The sequence below is a fragment of the Eubalaena glacialis genome, chromosome 6 (genome assembly GCF_028564815.1).
Source record: "Eubalaena glacialis isolate mEubGla1 chromosome 6, mEubGla1.1.hap2.+ XY, whole genome shotgun sequence".
In the NCBI taxonomy this organism is placed as follows: domain Eukaryota; kingdom Metazoa; phylum Chordata; class Mammalia; order Artiodactyla; family Balaenidae; genus Eubalaena; species Eubalaena glacialis.
In genome coordinates this window covers 73,908,859-73,934,147 of record NC_083721.1, presented here as the reverse complement: position 1 = coordinate 73,934,147, position 25,289 = coordinate 73,908,859, and the positions used below count along the sequence as shown (strand labels likewise).

The 25,289-nt window shown below is 34.8% G+C and overlaps 1 protein-coding gene across 8 annotated transcripts in view; it reads left to right on the top strand.

The window, feature by feature from the left end:
• DLG1 (discs large MAGUK scaffold protein 1) overlaps nt 1–25,289 on the top strand; it is a 286,764-nt gene that overhangs the window by 113,127 nt on the left and 148,348 nt on the right. For 5 of the 8 annotated variants that reach the window (XM_061194323.1, XM_061194322.1, XM_061194321.1 and 2 more), the window contains one exon: nt 25,057–25,155. The exons of the other annotated variants lie outside the window; for them this stretch is intronic. In XM_061194323.1, coding sequence (XP_061050306.1) covers nt 25,057–25,155 — 99 coding nt within the window. The remainder of the gene's footprint in view (nt 1–25,056; nt 25,156–25,289) is intronic. 8 annotated transcript variants of the gene reach the window in all.

Here is a 25,289-nt window from a genome sequence, read left to right as displayed (position 1 = left end):
ACTGAGTGCTTTGTTGAAGTCAACTTTGCTTTTACAACTCTGGAATATATTAAAATACTTTTGAATTTTATCTTTTTTGGATGACCCTGGAGTACTAAGTTGAGCACACAGTTTGCATCCAATTTGACCACTAGATGGCGCTCATACAGAAGGGATATGTATATATATGATCAGTTTTTTCTAGATAAATAACAAATCTATGTTATCAATCTTCTTAGTCTTGTCTTAACTTAGTACAGCTGCATGTTTTGAAATTTAATAGGCCATATTATAAAGATAAAAAGGTAAGGAAAATGCTTGTTGCATTTACAGTAGTTGGCTTTGTGGTTACTTAGTAATTTTTTTCCTAATATTTTAGAGTTTCAATATTGTTTTTCCTCTCATCCTTCAACCTTTTAAAATTTTTCACTAAAATTACTTAATCATTGCCTTTGTTACTATACCTGAAGACTTCTGGGTTTATTTGCAAGTTTGGAAAAGGGTACAAATAATTGCGGGCCTATCCTATATAAATTTTTGAACTGTCTTTACTTCCATTTAATGTTATAAAATAAACATTTCTAACAGTCAGATTTTTCATAATCATATTTAAAGTATGTAATCACTAAATGGATGTACTTAAGTTTACTTACGCTTTCTCTTACTGTTTAGAGTTCTGCTATAGATGATATTATTATCATTCTGTGAAAAAGAAAAACTGTACAGAAAAAAGAATGTAAGGTGCACAGTATTGCTCAGTGGTAGAGTATTTGACTGCAGAAAAAAAAAATGTCAATTCTTTATATATCATATTAAAATCTTAATAGTGTTCTTTTTGGTGATTTAAACGTTGTGTAGTATTTTTAAAAATTCACTATTTTAAATAGACTTTCCAGGTTCTATAATGAATTTAAATTTTGGTTTAATGGAATAGAGTTTATATTTCAGATATGTGACATGGGTTTGGTTATTCTAAAGCAGAGATCAGTGAGGAGTTGGTTGCCTCTGCTTCCCAATCAAATCATATGAAACCAACTGTGATTTAGGTACATATATGGTTTTGTATGTGTGTATTGACTGTTGCACAATCGATGAGATGATCCTAGATTTCCATAGCTCAGGTAATGAGACATTTTCATTAAAAAGCCTTTCTCAAAACTCAAAGTTGTTTTCTTGATGTCAGTGGATTTGAATAGGAAATTTATATATTGAGAAGTATTTCTTCTCTGTACTTGGGATATATGGGCTGGAGCGTTCATCAACTTTCGATTGTTCCCAAGCTCTTTGGCTCTCTAGCATAAGAAATCATCGTATACGAATGGCTTACTGTTCCATCTGTGTTGGTACTGTTTGCAACTTGAGTAGGGTATTTGCATTCAACATTCATTTTCAGTATCCTCATCCGCGACTTCCCTGGTGGTCCAGTGGTTAAGAATCTGCCTTCCAGTGCAGGGGACGTGGGTTTGATCCCTGGTTGGGGAACTAAGGTCCCACATGCCACAGGGCGACTAAGCCTGTGCACCACAACTACTGAGCCCGCACCCTCTGGAGCCTTTATGCGCTGGAGCCTGCGTGGCACAACTAGAGAGAAGCCTGCGCCCTGCAACAAAGACCCAGTGCAGCCAAAATTTTTAAAATAAAAATAAAATATCCTCATCCTTACAAATCCAGAGTAACAGAATCTGTATAAATCCTAAGGTTCCCCCTCCCACCCTGGCTTTCCACCATATATGGATCAAGACACATATTTGGGGGCCAAACCAATTACTAGAGCATTTGTATAAACCACACTAATCAGTTCTTTATTAAGTACCTGGTCCATAGTAAAATTTATTTTTATTTTTAAGAGGTTTTATTTTTTTTCCTTTAGAGAGGATTCTTAGTTCTCTGTCTACCCTTAGTGTTTTCCTCTAGTCCCCTACCCCCAAATAGATAAGATCAATCTGTGTAGGGCCTTAAAACTGCCAGCTACTGTCTGCACAGTTCTTGGGAAGAAGCAAACTTTGCTATAATCTGTCACAAAACATCTTACTTCCAGAAGTCCCACATGACTCTCAACCCTTCTTGGGCATGTGTTTGTATCTTAGAGACGGAATCATAGAGACAGTGTTCGCATCTTTTCTTGCCAAATCAGGATTTGCAGTAGTCCTAGAGGTTGTAGTTTGCCAATGCTACTTTCCAATAGACTGCATTTAGTTGGTGCTGGTAAGCAAAAGCAAGCAAGATTTTGTTGGTCCTCATTCATGGCTGAGGTTGGGGATTATGATGTGCTTATATCAACTTAAAAATTGAATTACTCAACTATTAGTAAGTTATCAAGTAGCATTTTTATTCATATATTGTTTTTAATGGCGATATGTTGTGTTATATACTAATGTAGCATAGTATTAAGAGGACAGACTTACGAATCTGTGGTTCTCAAACTTGAGGGTGCTTAAGAGTCTCTTAGGGGGGCTTTTCAAAAATGAAAATTCCCAGATCTCCCTTACCCCTAAAAATTCTGATGGGAAGGGGATATCAGTCTGTATTTTTTTTAACCAGCACCCTAGGTGATTCTGAGGTGGACTACTGTGTTGAGAAACACAGACCTAGATATTAGATGTTAGAAAGTATCTATTTAGCAATCAATCAGTATTATTTTTTGAACCAGAGTATTATTTATGTCATGTTGGATAAAATATGTTTTACTGGCTATAAAACAAAAAATTTACGTTTAATTCTTCTGCATTTTTACAAATTCATAACTTGGTAATCTTAATGTTTATAACATATGAGAGAGATGATGCTGATAATAGCGCTTTTTTATCACAGAAGTCCCAGAAGCCAAATACTTATTTAGCTAATTATTCTGTTTCTGTCTTCAGACTCAATTAATCAAAGCATTTAAAACTAGTATGTTAAATAAAATGATCAAGTTACATTCCAAATGGGTTTCTCTCTGTCATTAGATCCTCAGAGTTTAATGTAGATAGTACCTTTTAAAACCTTAGTGCTATTTAATGTAAGTGCCTTCCTGATGTAGAAATTTATATGTGAATAGAAAGATTCCTTTAGTAAAATTGTTTTAAACAATCAGAACTGTCGGCAGAGAGAATCCTCTTGTATTTTTAAATTCAGTTCATATTTATAATTTATTTAGGCAGTGAAGATGCCATTGGATTTTACTTCAGACTGTGATTGAAACTTGGTAATCCAAGGTTTCTCCACCCAGTGCATTAAATCAGGCAGCCCCAAAGCGTCTTGGTAGTCCAGTGTTTATAACATCCTTCTTTACCTGCTAATCGACCTCACTTCCTGGATTTCAGTCCGTCTAGTTATCAGCTAACAAAAGAACAGCTTTTCCTGCAGACGCTGGTGAAAAAATAATCATGAGAAAGAAAACCACCTTATGTCATCTTTTTTGTCTAGAAATATAAACTCAGCCATCATACAGCTAACAGGTACAGAGGGAAGATACAAGCTCTTTCATGGGAAGAAATTACAGAGAAAATGAGCATCATTTCTCAAGGTTTTTATTTTCCCTGATCTACAAGTGATGCTGCTGTAATTCTAGCTGCAGTTTTTACCGATCATTCACCACTCAGCAGCTGGTAGAGAAGTAAGACTGCTTGGCAACCACCTGCAGGGCTGCAGAGATGAATTACATTTTCGGGAACAACACACTTCTGTACTCTCGCGCCAGTCGAGGAGGCAATACTAGCTCTAGCCATGGCTCAGTAGGCCCAAAGCAGAAACACTGGGCAAAAAAGGGCTCATCAGATGAACTGCAGGCTGAGCCAGAACCTTCACGCTGGCAGCAGATAGTTGCATTTTTCACTCGAAGACACAGCTTTATTGACTGCATCTCGGTAGCCACCAGCTCCACCCAGGTAACATACCACTTGTTGAAATTATTTTTGGTTCATGTTGCTTTGCAAAAATGTATTGGTATAGATTTCTTATTATTAAAACATAGTCTTATGCCCTGAAACCTTGGATATGCAGAAATGTATGTTTTCAGTCCGTCTATGCAGGTCTTTAGCATGAAAGGGGAAACAAAAATATTTTCCCTTTTGCTCTTATGTAATGCCAAACAAAACAGTCTCAGATTCTGTTGAATGACTTCTCTAAAAATATAAAGCCATTCATACATAAATTAAAATGTAAATTAATAATGCTTGTCTCCTTATTTTCAGATTGTGTTAAATGCTATAAAGTATGATGTTTGACCAAAGAAAATACCTGTTTGTTTAGCTTTTATATGTCATTAGATAACCTCAGGAGATTGTTATAGTAAAGAAACAGAAGATAATTTGAAATATTTTTATTTTCTAGTGTTTTGAGTATAGATTAAACTGAATACAGTTGGCTATTGTATATACTAATATCTTAAAATTATTACATTATGGTTTATTCAAGGGATTTAATGAATCCTTCCATTTCTATAAATATATTATCTAGGGTTAATTGGAAAGCAGTAAACTTGTGTAATTACATGATTATAGGAGTATTTTATCAAATATTCAATTGACAGTGTAAGGAGCTGAGCAAACACTAAAAGTCCTCAAATTTAAAAAAAAAAAATCACATAAAACCACTTCTTTTTGAGGAGTGAGTATTAAAAATATAAGGAAAATATAAAGTTAATCATAATTTGAGTGAAATACCTATTATTTGGTATTAAAGGAGGGTTGGGGGAATATTTTTATTTTAAAACATGTTTTTAATAGATATTCATTCAACTTTAGTAAAAATGAAAGCATAAGAATTAGTCTAATTTAAAAAACAAGGTGAGAATGCTTTTGTCCTTTAAATTTAAATTAAAATGTATACACATACCTTAGGGCCTTTTAAAAATAAATTCCTTTAAAACCATCTTTTTTTTTTTTAGTAATTAGAAGCAGCACAGTAAGTATAAAGTAACTGTCAACAGCTTCTTCTTGTTTTTGGTTACTAGAATTTTCTTCCAATGGTTTTTATTTTTAAATAATGTCAAATTTCTTAAGTAAAACTATTCTACTTGTTTTTTCTTAGATGTTTGAGAGGAGTGGAATTACTGGGCTAGGGAGAGTCATTAATAGTTTTTATGTAGGCAGTGAGGTTACTTATAATCAAAACTTATTCAGAGGCAATGATTGATTTAACTCTTAGATTGAATACTGCCCCAAGAATTTAACTAACTTGATTTTGACTACAATTACATATACCAAAAAGGGACACAGAGACTAAAGTTTGGCATTGTTATTCATTGTATGTTAGTATTAAGTGATATTTTTCCATTGTCAATAAGAAAGATCTGTTAAAAACTTCAAATACACACAACTATATGTATATATACACACACAACCAATGATATATAATTCATCTTGTAAAAGGCATACAAATGAAAGACAAGCAAAATAGTTTACATATAAAACTATTGAAACCACGGAATTACATTATAGTTACTTAGGAGTTGGGCCGAGAAGTTGCTATTGTATTGCACTAAAATAGCCACAATTTTAGTAAACTCTATTTGCAATTGATCCTACAAAGCCATTTAAAATTTTATCTTCCTCCCGTTTGGTTCAGATCACTTGTGTATACTGAAAAATTACTATTTTTCTTTCTTTCAGCCCTCTTTCTGTTACTTATTTTGTCTTTTTCATTATCTTTGTATTTCATATCTATAAATGTAGACTTTAGGTCAGAGTTTTAGCTTTTATTTCTCCAGCTCTGGAGGACCAACATATCATTTTTCATTCTATGTTATTTTTCTCACTAATGAGTTGGATATTTTATATATCCAAGTCTTTTGTTGTAACTCACTGGAATTCATTTTACAGGATAAAATATAATAGGACTGAGAAAGAATGTTAGGCGCACTTAGATTTTAGTTGATGCTAGAATACATTTTTCTGTTTCATTTACTGACTCATGGCTAGCAGTTTTATTTTGTAACATAAGAGGATTTTTATATTGTTAAAAACAAAGTAGATTAATGAAATTTTAGTTTATTGAGCATATGCTATATACCTATGAATATATATGTATGATAGTGTTTTGTTCTGTCATTGATAAATAGCAAAAGTGATTACCAGGTCTCCTGTTTCACTATTGTCAGAAATATTCTTTTCTAAGATTGGATAGCAAGATTAACTTTGAATCTAATTCCTTATAACTATGATGCATGGTACTTTTAGCAGTTTGGAGAGTTGTTATTAAATGCAGTTTTAGTAATTTGAAAGTAATTACTCTGATTTAATATCCCACCAAATAGCCTCTATAAATAAAAAGGAAAATTTACTTTACAGATTCACTTAAATTGCTCATCTGTTTAAGATATTTGTGTTCACAACTAAGATTTTGTGTCAGATTCTACTGTAATACGTGGAACTTAGTAGGAAGTCATTAATATTTTTAAATGTTAGGGAAGGCCAAGTGGTTATAAACTTCTGCAGGACCCCCAGCTTCTAGGATGGGACTTGCCATGTAGTTGGTGCTCAGTAAATGTTTATGGAATTGATTGATTAATTACCATTTCAATCACTTGAAACCTTGTTAGCTCATGGCCTTCCGAAATAATGGCACCTAACCTGAAACCTCTTGGGTACCTATATTTATTGGATTCACTCTATTGCCGTCATACGTGCCTTTGATTCTTCACAGTAGCCCATCTCTTCCTCCACTTCGCTTTTCTTCCCCTCCGTTCTTCAGATTTTCTTCAAGCCGCACAAACCCCCCATGTACCTGATTTCCTCACCCCTTTGAATCTTTACCCATGACGATAACCATACAGCTTAAAGACTATGTCTAATTTTTGTCATTTGGCTGTATCCCAAAAGTTTACAATGTGAGGTTTTATTGTTTGTTTGTTTGTTTTTAATGTTAAACTAAGATGAGTTTCTTGTGAATTATTTTACTTTGGTGTAAGGTTTTCTATTTTGAGCTTCATACTACTTATGTTCTTAATTTTGAATAGTCATTATAATATAGAAAACGTGGGCTACTCATTGTCAAGCCCTCCTCAGTTCCTCACTTCAGCCTTCTTCCTGTTCTTGTATTTATGATCCTTTGATGCCAATCTGCCCTGTCCTATTTAGTGATGCAGCTCTGTTAAATCCAAGACCAATTTTTATATTCAACAGGGCTTTAAAGAACTGTAGCACAATACTTCTAGACTTTGCTACTTGATTATCTCCTAAGTAAAAGCTTTTATCTACTTGGTGATGTCAGTGTTTATTAACGAAAATAGTAGTCATATATAAACTTTGAACAGCTGTCACGTGGTAGGTCACTTCGAATGTGTATTTGGCAATTGTTCCCATGTTTTGGATTACTTCAAAATCCCTATTGTGGGTCATTATAAATATTCAAATAGAATTCCCCCCCTCCCCCAGACAATTGGCATGCCAAATTAAGCTGAAAACAGCAAAATTCTCTTCCTAGGAGTGAATGGAACAGGCATAATGACTTATAATTGAAGCAGAACAATAAAATTTTAACTAGAGTGAATATTAGCCACATGAATTGAATGATCTGCTTTTTAGAGGAAAAAACTCTGTCCTAAATTAAAATACAGGAAAACGCTGTTCAGATAGATGCCCACTGTTCAGATACCAGAAAAGTAAATAGGCTAATTTGTATGAAAAGAATACTATTTGTCCTAAACAGGTACATTCTGGAGTAGAAAGGATTTAATTTTTAGAGCTATGCATTGGTTATATTGTCCCCAAAATGAAGATAATAGCATCAACTTCATTGAGTTAATTGTATTAAATGATTAAATGCATGTAACACTTAGAATAGTGCCTGGAAGCTATTATTATTATTATTTTATTTTTATATTGCTTAATTTTAATAGTCTTTGACAAATTCAAATTAGATAATTAGGAATTACAGTATCTAGGATAGTGCAATTCATTCAGACATTCAGTAAATAATGTTGACTGAATAAGTTCCTGTGAGTGCAAGCTGTACAGTTTTTAAAGAACCACATATCTCAACACCTTCAATTGCAGGATATAAAGGAGGGACCCCAAAGAGCACTTCAAATTCTTGGTGAGACACCAATTTCCTGACCTTGCCTTCCCGCCCAACACTCCCTTCTGCAAATGCTAAACCAGTCACAAGTAGACAACTAAATTTAACTGATTATCCACCTTTTACCAAGCATACCATCAGGACATCTTAATCACTAAAAAAAGTCGAAGCCTTCCAGATCACCTTCACTTAATTTCCTTATCTCTGTTTGACTCTGGTATATCTCCAATATGTTTTAAACTCCCATTTGTCTGTGACCTCCCAATTTCTTTCACTCTGCCCTTTGGAACTCCCAGTTCGTGATCAGCAAAATTTCGTTTTTCCTCAAACTCTTCTGTGATGGTTCATCTCACCTTTTTTTCTCTCATAGAAACCTGGTGTTGCCCCGAGAGTACTGTTTTTTCTATAGCCCTCACAAAAAGTGGAATTTTTATCTGTCAACGTCCCATGTGCCTTGGGACCAACAAGTGGAGTTGATGTCTTCCTTGCTTATCATTGGTATTTATGGATGATTGTACCTCCTCCCTTTTAAAAATGTATATATCATCAGACAGACAGTATTTTCTACTTCCCCTCCTTGTCTAGTCATCTGCATCTTTCACAATCACTCCTACTCATTGATGATTTGAACTGTCTTTTCTCTGTCCACTGTTCATGTAATCATTCTCAGTGATTTTCAGTATCCTGGTGTGATCCTTCCAAAATCTTGACTTCTCAGTTCTTTGATATCCTTGCCTCTAGGAGTCTTTATTTTTTCTTTCACTTGAGTGACCTGCTGAAATGGTTATATTCAAGACCTCATTACCATTGACTGAACCACTTACAAAATCTCAGCTGCAAGCATTTCAAACTGACTAGCACTTCCTTTCTTTTCAGCTCACCTCCCCTACAACAATTTTTTTTTTTACCCTTTAAAGACCTCCAGCCCAACTTTTTATTATCTATCACTTCTTTCATGCTCTCACTTCCCGCCTTGCCTTGCTCACATTCCTTGGTCCATGACTATAAACACTGCCTTTCATAATCTTAACTCTTGCTCCTCTGTCACTTCATTGGTAAGATCTAACCTTGGTTAATTGCAACTCTGCCTCCTCCACATCAGCTCCAAAGCTGCCCATTAAACTTCCAATACCTGTTTCCTGGCCCTCATTCTCAATTGATGGTCTTATTCTGTATTCCATCCTGTTAAAATAAATGATCCATTTGTGTTCTTAAATCTCACCCTTCACTTCTGTACTAGATCTTCATTTTTGACTGTTCAGGGACTTGTGAAATTCTCTCTTCTCTTCATTGCATTGTCTGTCTTTCCCTCCATACTGGATTATTCCCATCAGCGTACATACCCGCTAAAATACCTTTCATTAAAACAACCAGCCAGAACCCCTCTAGGAGTATAGACTGTCAGATCCAATGGTCAGTTCTCAATCTTTATTTTACTCGACCCCACAACAGCTTTTTACACAACTAACTGCTCTCTCCTTTAAATTCTTTTCTCCTTTGACTCTTGAACACCATTCTCCTGATACTCTCCCTACCTCAGTTTCCTTTGCAGTATCCTCCTCCTCTTCTTACCGCTAATAGTTAGAGTAACTCAGGGCATCAGTCCTTGAACTTCTCTCTTTTTATACTCATATTTCAGGTGATCTCATCCAGGTGCCTTTAAATACATCAGTACTCATATCTTCAGTCCAGAGCTATTCCCCGTACACTAGACTTGTGTATCTGTCTTTCCTACTCAGTATCTCCACTTGGATTAAGTATCTGAAAGTTAACATGTCAAAAACAGAGTTTCTAATTTTATTGTTCTCCCCCATCTTCATTCAGTGTACCAGTCACTGAGATGCTGAATATAAAAACCCTTGGAATAATCTTCTGTTCCTTTTTCCTTTGCTCCACATGCAATTTAATAGCAAATTCTGAGGGCTCTGTGTTTAGAATATATTATGATCTAACCACTTTTCACCACTTCTACAACTACTACTTCAAATTATTTAATTTGTTGCCTGAACTATAGCAGTAGATATCTATCTGGTCTCCCTAGCTCCATTCTTTACTCTCACCAGTCTGTTCTTCACCCAGCAGCCAGAGTCATCCTTACAGAATGTCAGTTCTTGTCAGTACCTTGTTTTTACTCTCCCGTGGCTTCCAATTCGATATATAATAAAATTCTAAATCCTTCTTTACCATAGTCCAAAAGGCCCTTTATTATCTAGCCCCTGGCAGTATCTCTAATCCCATTTCCTACTGCTCCCTCAATTACTTTGTTCCAGCTGTATTGGCCTTGTTCCTGTTCCTCAAATATATCAAGCATGTGGCCATCTCAGAACCTTAATCTTGCTGTTTCCTTTGCCTGGAACATTCTTTCCTCAGATATTCTCATAGTTCATTTCCTCACTTCCTTCAGATTTCTGCTCATCTGTTACCTTCTCAGAGGGTCTTCCTAGATTCTTGTCTAAGGTAGCAGGCACTTCTTCACTCCAAACATCACTGACTTCTTACCTTTTTAAATGTATTTCTTCATAGCACTTAATACTACCTGATTCTTTATTATTATATATTTTTAATCTGTCTGAATTCCCTCTTAGACCTTCTGTGAAACATACATCACACTTTAGCTAGTGGTATACTGATCCTCTAGCTGATGATTCTCTTCTTATTTACCCTTATGGAAAGAAATACCCTTGAGGAGGTGAGACAGGGAGAGAAGAGGAGAAAAACCATTTGGTTTCCTTATAACTAGGATGAGTATATAATTCATCGACCAAACTTGGAGTACTTTTATGGAAAGAGGGAACTTCCCAGGCAAACAGAGGCATGTGGTGTCATCATCTATAACCATTTATCTTCTGACAGTTCCTACCAGGCAGCAGGTCTAAATATTCACACCAAGGCATTTCCATGTTGGACCAACACGGATTGGCCTAATCTTCTTATCTATGTATGTTTCAAACATTTGGCCTCATGCCTAATAATAGTTGTGTTTTGAAGTGATAGATCAAATATATATATATATATATAGATATATAGATCAAATATATATATATATATTTTTTCTTCATCTCTAAGGAATGAAATTGCTTATATTCAGTAGTATAATGCCTTTGTATTAAACTAGAATATATAGAGAGTAAGTAGATAATCTTCTTAAATGACTTTGGAAATGCCAAGTCTGATAGTAGAATAGTTTCCAGGAGAATGGGTAGAAATAGTCTCTTTGAGTATTGATTAACCAAGCAATCAAAGTTAGGATAAAAATTCTATTATACTGGTTGTGAGATGCTGTCTCTTGGCAAAGTTTAATTTCCTACTCAAAAGGCCAGTAATTTTGTAAAATTAATACCATTACTCAGATTTGGAAATTAATTGTTTCCCTTTTCACCCAAAGAATATCTACTGAAAAATATGTTTAAATGGTGTTTGAGACCCAGTCATTTGTATAGTTGGACACTTTAGAAAAGCATAAAGATGAAGGTTAAACAAAAAGTTTACAATGGTTATATTCGCTTTTAAAAAATACCAGATTGACCATACAATCCATCAGTTGCATTCCTTAGTTTTTACCCAAATGAGTTGAACATTTATGTCTACATGAAAACCTGCACACAGATGTTTATAGCAGCTTTATTCATGATTGCCAAAACTTGGACGCAACCAAGATGACCTTCAGTAGGTAAATGGATAAATAAACTGTGGTACAGCCAGATAATGAAATGTTATTAAGCATTAAAAAGAAATGGAAAGATGTGGAGGAACTTTAAATGCATATTTCTAAGTGAAAGACACCAATCTTAAAAGGCTACATACTGTATGCTTCCAACTATATGACATTCTGGAAAAGGCAAAACTAGGGAGACAGTAAAAAGTTTAGTGGCTGCCAAGGGTTAGGAAGGAGGGAGAGATGAATAGATAGAGCACAGAGGATTTTTAGGCCAGTGAAACTATTAGGTATGGTACTATAATGGTGGATACATGACATTATATATAAATTTGTTCAAACCCATAGAATTTACAACACCAAGAATGAACCCTAGTGTAAACTATGAACTTTGGATAATGTGTGTCAGTGTAGGTTCATCAGCTGTACAATGTATAGCTCAGGTGGGGAGTGTTGATAGTGGGAGGCAGTGCATGTGTGTGGGCAGAGGTTATATGGAAACTCTGTACTTTCTGCTCTAAAAAATAAAATCTGTTAAAAGAGCAACACTGGTATCTTAAGGTGGATTAGATTGGCTATAGTTTGAAGAACTAAGTAAGTGAAATTTGTTATATAAGCTCTTTATAACTAGGAAGTGTGTTGCATTCATCTTTGTAGTTTCTATAGAGTGTCATGATTGTTAGATTGTCCTTTTGTCAAGGACAAATAGGTAAAAAGAAATTTCACAAGCTGCAATTTATGTATTTTAATATGTATATTATATATGTGTATATATGTATTTTATATATATATATATATATAGTTTTAGAGTTGACTTTAAAAATAATGTGTTAATAACAGTGCTGAAAAAGCATATGACTGGCTCATATGCTTTAGGGTCAGAATAGGATATTCAGCCTGCACAACATTTTTGCCCTTTGCTTATTTCAAGCAGTGTTTGTTTTCCTGAGAATTGTACTCCATACCTCTTATCACAGCTGCATTTCAGTAATCAGTTGGGTAATGATTTGTTTAATATCAGCTGCTAAACCATAAGCTTCACAAGAGCTGGTAGTACAGACGTATGTTTTCTTCTCTTATATCCCCAGAGCCTAGCATAGTGAACGCACATGTTGACTGTTTGTTGAATGAATAAACAAATGTTAATATATGTGTCTGTTTTCATTTAATCTGATGATGGCTACAGGGAAATTTGGAACTTCTAAATATGGTTTGGCCACTGTAAATTTCCCAAGCCATTTTTATATAGAACTATGGCTTTAAAATTAGCAAGTTTCCATTACAGGATTTTATAAAATCATGTATATTTCTAAAGCAATTCAAAGCCCTCTGTGAAAAAAACTGAAGCATATATCTTCTTAACAAATGAGGAACTTAAATTCTTATTGTCAAAATTTGACTTAGTATCATATTCTTTAAAGAGCTCTCACTGCGTTATTCTTTGTACTTCCTGACACTGTTATTTAGATAACATTTTCAATCCTCCATTTTTATATCAAAATTTAGAATTTTGATAAAGGTAAAAATACTTGTTCAGACCATGTGGAGAACAGTAGCCTACAATTATCACCTTATTTTACAAACTTTAAATAAACCAACTGATGTGACAATTTTACAGGCATACGCAAGTCAATCAACAAAGACTGGACCTATTTTGTGCAAGTATAAACCAACTGGTGTCACATCTGGAAGCAGTGGAATTTTAGGAGAATCCTAAATACAATTTCTGCTCCTAGATAAATTTATTTAAAAGATGTTTTCCCCCTCACCTCTTAACAGGAGCCCTGCCTGTTCATTCTTTATCCATTAGTAAACCCCAATTCAGTCCCGTTTCTGAACAGTATTTTCAGTAGTTTTGAAATCTGAACTGTGACTGTTGACTCAGCCAGCTGTGGAGTGTGAAGAAATTATTATTATGACAATATGGGACCAGTTGATTGCCTTACAGAATTTTTGTTGGTCCTGAGGAAAGTAACTGGAGATTATAATCTGCAATTTGAATCAAAACATATCCCAGCGTCATTTTTCTGTATTTAACTCTGACTAATCTTGGTAGAACCATCTAATATATCAAAGTGTTATAAATTTGAAAAATAATCAGTTTGTAAGTATTTTGAAAGATAAAGAATGGGATTTCCCTGGTGGTGCAGTGGTTAAGAATCCGCCTGCCAGTGCAGGGGACATGGGTTCGAGCCCTGGTCCGGGAAGATTCCACATGCCGCAGAGCAACTAAGCCCGTGTTCCACAACTACTGAGCCTGCACTTTAGAGCCTGCGAGCCACAACTACTGAGCCTGCATGCCACAACTACTGAAGCCCGTGCGCCTAGAGCCTGTGCTTCGCAACAAGAGAAGCCACTGCAATGAGAAGCCCGCGCACCGCAACGAAGAGTAGCTCCCACTCGCCGCAACCAGAGAAAGCCCGTGTGCAGCAATGAAGACCCAATGCAGCCAGAAATAAATAAATTAATTAATTTTTTAAAAAAAAACAAAGATGAATATCAACCTTAGGAATTAATTGTTTCAGCTGTACTAAATGCTGTAGCAGGATTTTGGAGAGGGGAAATAGAGCAAAAATCGTATCATTCTAATCATTTTTTCCAAACTGAAAGGCTGCAAACAGTATAGATCCTAAATTCTTTCAGTTATAAGAACACAGCTTTATTATATAGGCCTTTTTTGTAAAAATATTTTAAAGAACTCTAGATGAAACTTGAAATTTTCATATGTATTTATTGTTTTTTTAATTCTCTCATTCCCTTTTTTGGGGGAGGAGTTGCTTGTTTTTATTATCCTAGGTTAAGCACTACAAGAGAATTAAACCAACTGTAGTTAGTAAAAACTAATATAGGTGTCTCGAAGTTATATTCTGTTCTCTTCATGACCTAATCAGACTTTTTTTCTTTTTTAAAATCACCTAAAGCGGAGTCAGCATACTACAGCCTGTAGGCCAAATCCAGCCTGCCACCTGTTTGTGTAAATAAAGTTTTATTGGAACACAGCCATGCCTATTTATGAATTGCATTTGGCTACTTTCAAGCTGCTACAGCACAGTTGCGTAGTTGCAACCGAAACTACATGGCCCTTAAAGTCTAAAATATTTATTACCTGACCCTTTATGGAAAAAGTTTGCTAACCCTTGACCTAAGGATTGATGAAATATTCTGTTTCTTTTCTGGGATATTATATATTGCCTTTGCAGTAAAATACAATAGCCACAGTAAAGACGAAATAAAGCTCTTTTTGAACTATTTTGAAGAGACAGTGTAGTATAGTAGTTGAGAATGCTGTCTTTAGAGGATGATGGCCTGGGTTTAAATCTCTATTGTATTTATTAGCTGTAGCACCTTGGACAAATAACCTAAATTCTGAGTCTCTTTCTTCCACCTGCAGAAAACAGGGATTAAGATCTAGTGAAAATTAATGGGACAAACATGCGAAGCCCTTATTATAATATCTGACATCAGTAAAGTACCTATCATCATCATCATCATCATCATCTTTATCACCACTTTCACAACCACCATCATTATTGGTCCCACAAAATATTCTGGCCTTTTAAGTGAGGAATCTGGAGATACGGAGAAGCAACCTCATTACAGAATGATGAAGAATTATAGTTTAACAAGAAGATTGGTAACCTTGACTGGGTCCAGCCAGGAAAAGAGAAACCACAGTAATTATTTTAACAGGGAAAATGTAATATGGCAGGGGGGGTGGGTCGGTGTTAAAAAGGAAACTGAAAAGGAAACATGGAACACCAAGGTAAAACAGAGAAGCAGCTAACCTCTGAGGAGGGACCTAGGGACCAAGTTAAGGTTAGTAGAACCCAGAAGTTTGGAGTAAGGGCACCACAGGTTTTAAATATGAGCTGTCAGTGATATTTACTTTCTAATACAGCTTAAAAAGGAAAGAGGTAAAAATCTTTTGGGCAAGTGTTCTTCACCAAGACATGTTTATTTTCAGTTGGGATATTATTAGGCAATTAGCTGTTGCTAGATAGAGAACAACATGAAACTGGTAATTTTTTGACATTTTTGTATTTTGAAACCTCTAAGATCATCAAATGGTAGAACATCTTGAACACTTTCTGATTGGTAGTGACCTCCCAACCACACAGAATCTTTTAGCAATATCTGCTATGTGTATAGCATGGGGAGGGAGGATGTACACAATCCATTCCGAGTCACTTTATCATTTTAGAGTGCTGATGAACTCAATCTCTTTTGGCAATCACATGGTTTCATTCGTCCAACAAATGTGTATTAAATACTTACTGTGTGCTAGATACTATTCTAGGCACTGGGCATACAGGAGTAAATAAAACAAGAATCCCCACTCTTCTAGAGCTTATATTAAAGGGGGGGAAGACAGATGACAAACGTAATTAAAATATGTAGTATGCTGGAGGAAAGGTAAAAAGAGAAGGCAACAGGAAATGTGTATGTTTGTGCGTGTGTGGTGGGGGTGGGGTGGGGTTAGTAGAATAAGAGTGTCTTCAGCTGGAGGGCGATATTTGAGCAAACGCATAAAAGAAGTTATGGAGTTGAGCCATATGGATATCTGGGGCAAGAGCATTCTGTGCAGAGGAAGAGTGAATAAAAGACTCTGAGGCCAGAGCATGTTTAGAGTGTTTGGAGAACAGTAGAGAGGTCAATATGGCTGAAACGCTGAGTGGGAGGAGAATAGTGGAAGATGACTTCAGAAAGGTAACAGCGGCCTGAATCACTAGGGACTTGTACAAGAATGAATAGAATAGGGTAAATATATGATTACTAGGAAGATTTAAGGGCCCGTTTTAGGTTAGTCATTATGGAGTCCACGGTTGTGTATGTTTCTGTAGCCATAGTCTGATAAAATTGGGGGGTGGGGGACAGGCAGCATATTGCAGTTGGTAGTTTCATACCTATTTGTTAATTATGTAACCACATCTTTGAATCCAAGTTTTGGATCTCTGTTTACTTGAAATTTTTAGTGATTGTTGGCTCATCCTTCTACCAATACAAAGTGATCAGCTGAATGCTGATAAAACACCATCTTTTTATAATGAAGGGATGACATACCTTAACTATCATGAATCTTGCAAGCAGATATAGATCCGTAAACTAGATGTTCTGTCTGTGTGAACTAACAAATTTGTACCCATGCTTCTATACTAGGATTGTTAATCACTAGATCTATTTCCCTATCCCCCCTTTGTTATTTTAAAATCAAAAATTTATATTTAATCTCTTAGTATTTGTTAAAAAATGTATCTGGTTTCGTTGCTATTTGCTTCTGAGATAATTATGACACAGGTATCATATACAGCTGGTTCAAATAACATGTTACGGAGTTTATTTTGAAGGTACTTATTTGGAGTAACTGTGGCAAAAAGAGCATTTGAATCAAATGAGAACCATATCTAAGCAGTGAAAAACACCTTTATTCTGAAGATACTGGACCCCTGTTAAATACAGTGATTCCCAAACAGTTTTGATAAATCTACTGTGCTGTATTTTATCCTTCTATAAACATACAGAAGGCTTGCAGTTTTTTCCCCTGGTTTCTCTTTCCCTCTTAGATAGCTTCTTTGACATTTATTCAGAGAAACATGTCTCATTACCACATAGTAGATATTTAAGCAGAGGAACTTGGATTAAGAATATTAAACTGTGCCATACAAAAACAAAATAAAATACTTATTGACCAACAGTGGCATAGGGGTAATTTTTTTTTCCTTGTTATCTAAGATATTGATAACAAAAGAGTTGCTATTTCATATATTTCATCTTCCATAAATGTGGTATAAATTTATTTTGACCTTATTGAATCTTTGTGTGTATTCTAAGCTCAGTTTACCCCATTCATGTGACATGTTAATGTAAGATGTAAACAATTATTAATTACCTGGTAGTATGGTATTAGTTATCTTTCTTCAGAGTTTGATCTTATGCTATGATGACCATTTTAATAAGCAAGAAAATAAGTGAGAGGGACTTCCCTGGCGGTCCAGTGGTTAAGGCTCCGCCTTCCAATGTAGGGGGCGCGGGTTTGATCCCTGGTCGGGGAACTAAGGTCCCACATGCCATGGGGTGCAGCCAAAAATTAAAAAGAAAATAAGTGAGAAAGAGTTTAAAAATATGTTCAGAAAGCCTTGTAAATCTATTGTGGTTGGGTCTAACTATGATGTAAAAGATACTTTTTAGTAGTCATTGTTGGTGTTATTCTTAATAGTCCTTCCTCCCAACTACCCATCAGTCACTAGATACACCAATTCTACATTCAAAATCTATCTTTATTTGACTACTCATGTCCATTTTCACCATCACCATCGTTCGGTTAAAGCCACTGATCACCTCTCAGCTGGATTATCATAGCAGCCTCCTAATTGTTCCTTCTGTCTCTTCCTGTATCAGTCAGGATTCAGATGCACATATGAAAAAAACCACTTTAACTATTTTAAGCAAAAAGAGATTTATTAAAGGTAGGGGCACTCAATTTATATATTGTTTTTCATTTATTGTTGAATTAATGGAAGTGAAAGAGGGAGGTACATAGTCATAAATGTAGGTGTGCAGTACACATTAAGCATGTGGCTATACCTAATGAGGTTTCAGACCACTTTTTATCAAAATTTTTTTAAAAGCTGCTTTCATAATTTTAAGATCTTAAATCAAATTTAAAATGTAAAGCTGTGAATAAATAACAAGAATCTCTAAAAATTAGTTAAAACATTTTTCAGAAAGCTGTCAATTCGATACTGGCATTAAAAAAGTACTTTAAAAATATGTACAATCCAGTTACTTTCCGGGAATTTACAATTTTCTGCAGTGTTCTTTGAGACAGTGTTAATATTATAGCCTCTGTTGTCATGGAAACAAGTCTCTGAAGGCAGCCTCCGAGGCTAATGATTCCATGGTGTTGCTATGGATAGAAACAACTGAGACTGTTGTTAGTCACATGGTCAAGATTAAAAAAAAAAAAAAAAATCGTTGAAGCTGATCTTATTGAGTGATATATACAAATGGAGCAGAAGAAGGATGATGGCATAAAAGTCATATTGTCTAATAAAATATGTATGTAAGATTTTTCAAGTTTAAAATGCTTATGGTGAATTCCTTCTTTTCTGTAATAACCCATATATAATGGTTACTGTATATTGCTGCCTCATTATTTATATTAGAATCTTAAGTTTGCCATTTTCCAATTTAGAATCTTGTTATACAACTCCCCAGAATTTTACCATGCTCTCAATCCTGCACTGAAAATAGCCTCTTGTCTCTTCATATGTATTATCATATCTAACATCCGTGCTGTTCCTCATCACTCAGCCTTCATTTGATTAGATATTATTTGTTTAGCGTGGTATTTTTGTTTCATATGAACTAAATGACTTGTTGTTCTGTAATTCTGTGTTACCTGAACTGGTTATTGGCTGTGGCTAGGGAATTGTGTGTGTTGGTACCCATTTGGTTTTGAAGGCTTTCTCATCGGTATTTGCCTTTCTTAAGGAAGAAGCAGGGGCATATGTTCTTTTTCAAAGTACTTGCTCAGTGCCCTGTAGAGAGTGGGGTGGATTCAGATGGTGTACATTTTTTTAGGATTTTTAAAAAATGGTATTCAGATCCTCTAGATTATCGTATCGAAAGGAAATAGATTTAGAATAGGCTCTGAGCCAGTAATACAGTGAGGTTTAAATGTAATATTAAAGAATTTATAGTTTATCATAAAGGGTTTTGGAGAGCAACTGCCTAATGGAGGAAATTTTTGTACTTGGCCTTGAAATTTGATATAAGCATACAGCTATGTCTTTTTTATGTTAAAATGGATTATTAATTAGCTAATAGCTGACCCTATTAAAGAGGCATAAAGAAACTTTTATAGGTGTTAGATATGTCTCCTACTTTGATTGTGATGATTGTGTCACAGGTGTATGCATATGTCCAAACTCATCAAATTGTATACATTAAATATGTGCAGTTTTTGTATATCAGTTATACCTTAACAAAGCTGTTTAAAAAAATTAAATAAAAAAATGATAAACTTTAGACTTTCTTGTGTTTGATACTTTGGATGACTACAGCCAGTTATTTTGTAGTTTGTCACTCAATTTGGGTTTGTCTGATGTTTAATGTTCAAGTTATGCATCTTTGATAAGAATGTCACAGAAGCGATGTATTCTTATTACGTCCTATCAGGTAGCATATGATTTTGATTTGTCCTGGTGATGTTAACTTTAAGATAGTATCTGCTACATTTCTTCACTGTAATTAATCTTTGTAGGGGAGATATGTGTGTGTATGTTTTTGTGTGTCTCACATTCAAACTTTCTTCCTCTAGAATGAAATGGAGGGTTCATTCAGCAGCAATGGAAGTTTTAACATTTGTTGATGTTTCTTGAATGAATTATTACTGTGATGGTTGCCAAATGATGATTTTGTAACTCCATCATTCCTTCTGCATTTCTTAATTGGCATTCTACTGTAAAGAAATGCTCTCTCTTCTCTCTATTCATTTAATTATTATGTAATTATATCAGTGTAGACTCTTGGAGTCCTGTTTAATTCAGTGGGATTTATGCCATCATTATCATTATTTATTTTGAGTCTCAAATTGTTCCCAATCTGACTGATAAGAGCCCTTCAAGCTGACTGTCAGTGTCCTTTGTCATGCCCTCGTTATTCTTTGAGCACCTCCTTATTTTCTGGAACAGCAGAATGTTCTAGGCTCATATTGTACTTGCTAGAGTCTAGCCCTGGAATCAGCCATTTCTCCAAAGATTCCTCTTTTGTTTTTTTTTTTTTAATCAAAGAATGGGTATTTATAAACCAGGATCTGAATGCTAAGTATTTTCATGCTATTGAGGTGTTACTGCTCCCAGGTCTTCTCTGTAGACAGAGCTAGGGTATATATGTACATATAAACACATGCATTTATTTCTGTATTTATATATATTGAAAACCATGCAGTCATACCAGTGCCTCCAAATCTAGTCTAAAACCATAGATTTCAGACTAATTTTCTCCCTTTCCATATTTGTGACTCCGTTCTCTGACGTGAGGAACCTTGCTTCCTTTATCCTTGGATCAAAAATTCCCCTGTATGTAAGCAATCTCCTGTCACTGTCGATGCTCTAGGTAGACATCCTTCCCACCCAGCTCAAGATCCAAGAGATATCCCCACCTTGTTCCACTGGGGTCCCTATACTTCGTGCCAGACTACTACTACTGCCACATAGATACTCCATCACACTTGGGATCCAGCAAAGCACATCAGGCTGCTGCCACTACTTGCCCACGTGGGATACCCTCCTCATCCTGCTCAGACTCCGCAACACCCTGCTCCAGACTGCTGCCACCCTTCCACTCCCTGTGCACAGAGGCTCTCCTCACCCTGCTCGACTTCAACAACCTGTACTTTCCTATTCAGGAAGTCTTTGCCTACACCAAGATCCTGATGATATTCTATCAATACTATCTTCTAGAAACCTAATTTTTGTACATCTCTTAATTATGTCAGTAAGCCATCTGGAATTAATTTTAAGTATGGTGTAAGGGAGTGAAGAGGGTTCATTTCATTTTCCATATGTATATCCAGTTGATTCAGCAGCAGTTTTCTAAAATCATTGAAATATAGTTGTTGTACAGTATTATGTTAGTTTCGGGTGTACTAAATGATTTGATATTTACGTACATCGTGAAATGATCACCACAGTAAGTCTAGTAACCATCTCTCCCCATACAAAGTTATTACAGTATTAGTGACCTTATTTCTTGTGCTGTATATTACATCCCTGTGACTTATATAACTAGAGGTTTATACCTCTTAATTCCCTTCACCTCTTTCATCCACCCCGCCCCCCCACTGCTTCCCTCCCTTTTGGCAACCACACATTTGTTTTCTGTATCTATGAGTCTCTTTTCATTTTGTTTTGTTTGTTTTGTTTTGTAGTGAGATCATGTGGTATTTGTCTTTCTCTGACTTATTTCACTTAACATAAATTCTTTTAAAACTAGCTTTTTCTCTTTGTCATAAATTAGGAGTTAGAAATCTCTGGGTTTTTCAAACATTTTTAAAAAGTTGTAAGTATTCCATTGAAAATTGTTTGGCATTTAAATTACTTGTTTTAAGCTCATACTGTGGAATTCGAATTTTTTTTTCTATAGGAACAATGTATAATTGGTGACTGGAGTCCCAAGTAAGACCCACAGAGGCTTTACTCCTAATGTCCTTTTTTTAAAAAATTGTGGTAAAATATACATAACAAAATTTTACCATTTTAACCTTTCTTAAGTGTACAATTAATTCAGTGTCATTAAATACATTCACAGTGTTGTGCAGCCATCACCGTTGTCCATCTCCATAACTTTTTCCATCATCCCAAACAGGGAACTGGTTTAGACTGGGAACATTAAAAAGAAAGAAAAAAAGGAAACAAAATCTAATGGCTTAAAATCTCTTTCTACAGGATATAAGAAATCCAGGTAACAGTAGTCTAGCAAGTTTTTTCCTAATTCCTCACAGGTTACCTTTTGTGAGCCTAGCTCAGTTGTAAAATGAAGGGTTAAACTTGATCCCTAGCTTCTTCAACTCTAATAGTCTTGTAAAATCATTGAAATTTGTTAGCATCTTTTAGAACAATTAATGGGAAACGCATTTTCAGTTTATTTTCTAGAGAATGAGATGGTAAAAGATCATAATAATTGTTTTTCTCTTAATATGAATAGATCTTCCATCCCTCACCCAGCATTATAGCATCACTGTGTATTCATTGTTGACGACTGGAAAAGTAGAATTCGAAATAAAGAGGCAGGGGAGAAAAACCATTTATAATCCTGCCCTCAGAGGTTTACTTTTCAAACATTTCTTTCCATTTTTTAAATAAAAGCTTTATCTTCCCTTTTTTACTTAATGTCATGTCATAGGCAATATCCTTTATGACTTACAGGCTGTTCTTACAGATGCTTGTTAACTGATGCATAATATTTAATCTTATAAAATTATCATTATTTGCTCAACTATTCCAACACCTTATATTTAGGATATCCTACATTTCCCCAAGTATAAACAATGCTCAAAAGAATATAGTGAGTGTTAAGACATTTGCTTTTTGAATTATTCCCTTAGGATAGATTTCCACAATTACTAAGTCAAAGAGTTCGAACACTTTTAAAGCTATAGATAATTACTTAGATTGCTTTTCATAAAGTTTGTATGGCGTTATATATCCAACAGCACTGTGAAAGGACCTGTTTCCATGCATTAAAATTTTTTTGAGTTTTTTAATTGTGGTAAAATACATTTGCCATTTTTACCAGTTTTAATTGCACAATTCTGTGGCATTAATTACATTCCCAATGTTGCCCAACCATCACCACTATCTACTATTTCCAAAACCTTTTCAATATCTCAAACTTACTTTGTAACCCTTAAGCAGTAAACTCCTTATGCTCCTCTCTCCCTGGCCCCTGGTAACTTCTAGTCTACTTTTTATGAATTTACCTATTCTAAATATTTCATATAAGTGGAATCACACAATATTGACCTTTTGTGTCTGGTTAATTTCACTTAGTATAATGTTTTCAAGATTCATCCATGTGTAGCATGTATCAGAATTTCATCCCTTTTTATGGCTGAATTAATATCCATTGTATAAATATACCACATCTTGTAGCTATTTATCTGTTGATGGACACTTGGGTTGTTTCTACCTTTTGGCTGTTGTGAATAATGCATCATTGAACACTGGGGTGAAGTATTCAAGTCCCTCTTTTCAGTTCTTTTGAGTATTTACCTAGGAGTAGAATTGCTGGGTCATATGGTAATCCTAGGGTTAGTTTTTTGAAGAACTGCCAAACCAAACTGTTTTCCACAGTGACTGCACCATTTTGCATTCCCACCAGCAGTTTTTGAGGATTCCAGTTTCTGCACATCCTTGCCAACACTTGTTAACTTTCTGTTTTTGTTTTCACTTTTTTTTACAGCATCCTAGTAGGTATGAAGTGATATATCATTGTAACTTTGATTTACATTTCCCTAATGAATGATGATGCTGAGTATATTTTCATGTGCTTATTGGTCATTTGTGTATCTTCTTTGGAGAAATGTCTGTTCAAGTCCTTTGCCTATTTTTTAATTGTCTTTTTGTGGTGAGTTGTAGGAGTTCTTTATATATTCTGCATGTTAAACTATCATCAGATGTATGATTTACGAGATTTTCTCCCATTCCATGTGTTGTCTTTCCCCTTTCTTGATAATGCCATTTGGTGCACAAAAGGTTTTAATTCTGATAAAGTCTAATTGATTTTTTTTTTTACTTATGCTTTTGATATCATATTTAAGAATCCATTGTCAAGTCCAAGGTCATGAAGATATATCCCTATGTTTTCTTCTAAAAGTTTTATGGTTTTAATGGTTATATTTCGGTCATTGATTAATTTCCAGTTAGTTTTTGTATAGGATGTGAGGTAGTGGTTTAACTTTATTCTTTTGCATGTTGCTATCTGGTTGTCCCAGCACCATTATTGAAGAGATGCCATACATTTTTGATAAATCTTGATTGATTTGATTGACAACAAAAGGTCAACATTATAATTTTATTTTGTATTTCTTTATCAATGAGGAAAAGCATAGTTTCAAGTGTGGCAATTGGTTCTTCCTGTTTTAAGTGTCTTCTAATGTACATTGTTTTCTTATAGATTTGATTTTAATGTTTTTCTTATATATGTAGAATATGTCATTGGTATAGCAAATACTTATGAATTAATCCAGTTTATAGAGATTGGGACTTGTTGCAAGACCCCTTTTCTGTGTTCCAGTTACCTCTTTTTTTAAAATAGTGATTAAGCCTGATAGAGTAATTGAGTATAAATATCAAAACTTCTTAGTTTAAATTATGTCACTAGAGTTCCCACTTAATGACTTTACAGGCAGGTTTACGACAGGTTATTACAGTTCTTGATAGTAGAGGTTAACAGCACAGATTCTTTAAAATGATATAAATTCAGTTTTTAGATCCGTTGAATCTTCTGTTTGTGGATTTATAGGCCCCAATTGCCTACCTCATGGGCTAATGAAATTACTTTTGATTCTTTGAATGCAAGGAGGAAAGTAGTCACATATATACTGAATGCTACAAAAATATTTTGTAAACTGTCTATGAAGTGAGTGTCTTGCCTCCCAGTGGAGGAGTATTGTTAAATCATTATCTTTTATTATTTTCATTTAAACATCTAAAGGGTAGTCACTCGTTTTAACTACAGAGTCATTAAAATTATTATTGGTGGTATAATTGAGCATTTTCTCATTTAAATTGAAGTAATATATTACTTTACCTATTTCAGTTATTTCTGAAAACTATATCTTTATGACAAAACTTTCTATTATGTGTTTCCTTTTTATTTGATATTTTTCCTGATGTTTTGTCGTTGATGATTTTTAGCCAACAGAAGCTGTACCTCCCTCTCCTCCCACTGTCCCTGTGATCCCTGTCCTGCCAGTCCCTGCTGAGAGTACTGTCATCCTACCCACCATACCACAGGTTTTTATTAGTTTTCTTTTTTCTTTATAAAAACTTCATTTGTTTTTAATGTTTCATTTGTATTCTTTTCAAATCATTTTAACTATTTCTTTATTAGATTTGGTAATTCACATTGGGCTTCAAACGGTACTTTT